Source organism: Octodon degus, unplaced genomic scaffold (assembly GCF_000260255.1).
Source record: "Octodon degus isolate 3935 unplaced genomic scaffold, OctDeg1.0 scaffold00343, whole genome shotgun sequence".
In the NCBI taxonomy this organism is placed as follows: Eukaryota; Metazoa; Chordata; class Mammalia; order Rodentia; family Octodontidae; genus Octodon; species Octodon degus.
In genome coordinates, this window is record NW_004524919.1 from 826,129 (window position 1) to 829,245 (window position 3,117).

The 3,117-nt window shown below is 45.0% G+C and overlaps 1 protein-coding gene across 1 annotated transcript in view; it reads right to left on the reverse strand.

Moving 5' to 3' along the window:
* Window positions 1–939: 939 nt before the first annotated feature.
* LOC101568270 (PRAME family member 27-like) overlaps window positions 940–3,117 on the reverse strand; it is a 24,270-nt gene continuing 22,092 nt past the window's right edge. The window contains exon 4 of the mRNA XM_004647961.2: window positions 940–998. Coding sequence (XP_004648018.2) covers window positions 940–998 — 59 coding nt within the window. The remainder of the gene's footprint in view (window positions 999–3,117) is intronic.

Genomic DNA, 3,117 nt, shown 5'->3' on the forward strand with positions numbered 1-3,117 from the left:
ATAGATTTGGGAGTATGAACACAAAAGAGATATGGGATACACTGAGGACTCTTGCACATTTTTCAAACCAGTGACTATTCATTGTAGATCAGTTACCTGGTGGGTAAGAAGGGTTTTGCAGACTTGCCTGAAAGGATATCTCTCCCCAGTGTTTTTCAGCACCACAGCCTTCCACATTCAATATGAGCACCCTGACTCCACGTGTACTACGTGAGCTGGCAATTGAGAGCTTGTTGAGCAATGAGGCCTTGGGCCTAGAAGCTGTGGAAGATTTGCCAGGGAATCTCTTTCCACCAGTGTTCATGGAGGCCTTCAAAAGGGGACACACGGAGGTCCTCAAGGCCATGGTGCAGTCCTGGCCATTTCCCTCTTTGCCACTTGCAGCCCTAATGGAAATGAGGGAACTAGGGACTGTCTACACTAAGAAAGATGCTCACCTGTTGCAGAAACGGATATTACAATCGGTGTTGGATGGGATTGACGTGGTGCTGTGTCAGAAAGTTTGCTCCAGGTGAGTGTACCCCAAGTGTTCTGGCTGCAAGGCCCTTGTATTCCAGGAAGGGACAGATAGAGTCAGAGAGTGGGGAGCTAAAGGATGAAGTGGAGTCTTCTGAGGGTGACTAGCCAGGGATCAGTGAAGCCTGGAACACTTCTGAGCCTCTTGTGAGTGCAATGCCAAATGTGGAGGACAGGTCATGATGGAGGCAGCAGTGGATGGAATGAGAAATTTCTGACTCCTCCCACAGGCAACAGGAGGAGGGACTAGGATGGATCCAAGGGAGAAAAGAGAAGCAGAAATCTAAAACAGAAGGAAGTTAGCAACTGACTTCAGAGATGAGAAAGTCACAGGAGGAAACTGTGTCCTGCCCTGAATTCTCAGACTTATCCCTGGTTCACCCACAGGAGGTTCAAACTGCAAGTACTAGATATGCAAGTCATTCACCGAAACTTCTGGGCAATCTGGGCTAAAAATGAGGTGGAAGTGTGCTTCTCAGGAGCTGTAAAGAGGACAAAAACAAAGAAGACTGGGGCAAGGGAACCAAACAAGAAGACCCTCAAAATCCTTGTAGATCTGTGGATCTATAAGATGTATCCTTACCCATTGGCATCCGACCTCTTCAAGTGGGTCAAGAAGAGGGAAGATCTGGTGCAGGTGGATTGTAAGAATCTGTGTATCATCAGAGTGGGCTTTCCACTGGACACACAGTACCTGGAAATGCTCAACTTTGATTCTGTGGAGATACTGTTCATGGGTTATGACTTGTCTTTGTCTTTCTTGGCTGATTTTGCCTCTTTTGTGGGCCAAATGCGAAATGTTAAGAAACTAATTCTCTCTCACATCTCTGAGACTATCTCCATTTCTCCAGAGTACACAGAGCAGTTGGTCACCAAATTCACCTCTCAGTTTCTTAAGCTGAACTGTCTGAAAACAATTCATATAGACTCTGTCTCCTTCCTTGAAGGACACTTGGACCAGGCACTCAGGTAAGACATGGAGCTCTCTTATTTGTCAGGAAGACTCTTCTCTGTTGTAGAAAGCTTGGTGAGCTAAACAGTGTGCCACGCACAGGAGATGTGACAGAGATCAAATACTAGAATACCAACACTTTCATTACCATTTTCACTCTTCATTCTCAGAAAATCATGTAACATTGTCCCTGTACTTAAGTAGCTAGAACAGAAACAGCCACCATGCTTGAACACAAGGAGGTGGTGATTAGATACAGTGGGGGAAACATACAATACAAAACAAAAGGTGACTTTTCTTTCTAGCCAGTCTCCTGCCTCCATCATCAGAAAAGAACTGTGATTATTTAGTTCTGATTGAGGCAAGAGGATTGTAGGGATTTAAGACTTTGCTACTCAAGCAAGGCTTCATAAATTCACACATCAATGGGGATAATTCATGTGACACTTGGCTCACCTTGTTGTTTTCCACCACCCAATAATTTTCACCATAGTTGGCCACATCTAACTGCTTTATTCTCTTTAGGTGCCTGGTGTCCCCACTGAAGTCCTTCTCAGTAACTAACTGCAAGCTCTCACACTCTGACTGGAATCATCTTCTCTACTCTGAGCAGATCAGACACCTAAAACACTTGGATCTAAGTTTTACCAGCCTGACTCATTTCAAGCCTGAGTCTCTCCGAATTCTGCTGGATAATGTTTCCGCCACACTGACCATCCTGTATTTGGTAAACTGTGGACTCACTGATGCACAGGTCTATGCCTTTCTTCCTTCCCTGAGCTGTTGTTCCAAGCTCACTAACTTCTGCTTCATAAGAAATTTCATGTCCGTACATGCCATGGAGAACCTACTGTGCCACACGGCCAGGCTGAGCAACTTAGCCCTGGAGATGTACTCTCCTCCTCAGGAGGTTCATGTTCCCTGGGATGGTGACATCCAGAAGATATGGAGCCAGATACAAGCACCACTTAGGAGGATGGTGAAGCCTCTAAACCATCCCAGGACAGTATGGTTTTGTGTTCATCAAGAATTCTATTGCAGACAGAGGTTCTATATTGTGCACCCTAAACCATGCCAAAACTGTATGCCCATGTAGTTGACTATATCTATCCTATATTTTCTTCTACCTCAAAGAACACAGAACCATTTGTTCATTGCCAGTGAGAAAGGCACAGTTTTGCCAGAAGTTAGCAACCGTGAAGAATCACAGACAATATAGTAGACATGCCCTTTGTGGACTTGGGTCCTATAGGGGAGCAGTAATAAAAAATTTGAGTTGTTAGAGATGAATTTGTGCATAAATGTAAAGGAATGATCAGCAATAAAGAGTTGCATGTGGACCATTTATTTTCCTCCATGTTCATTTTACCTGCTTTCCAGTTCAGGGTTCGTGAATCTACAGGACCTGAGGAGATAAGGCCTTGGGCTGTCTGATCAATGAGTTTGGCCTCAGGAGCTCAGAGCAACAAATAGAGATGTTCCATGGTTTTCATTCCGTCCTGTCATTTAGCTTCTCGAGCTAGGTTTTACTACCATACGTCCTGGTTCTTCTCCCCTTTCCTGACAGGCCCATGCTATAGGGGAACAGAGCTGTCACACTGAGCTGGAGCCACAGGAAAATTTCTTTCCTGACCAAGTCCATGGGAAAG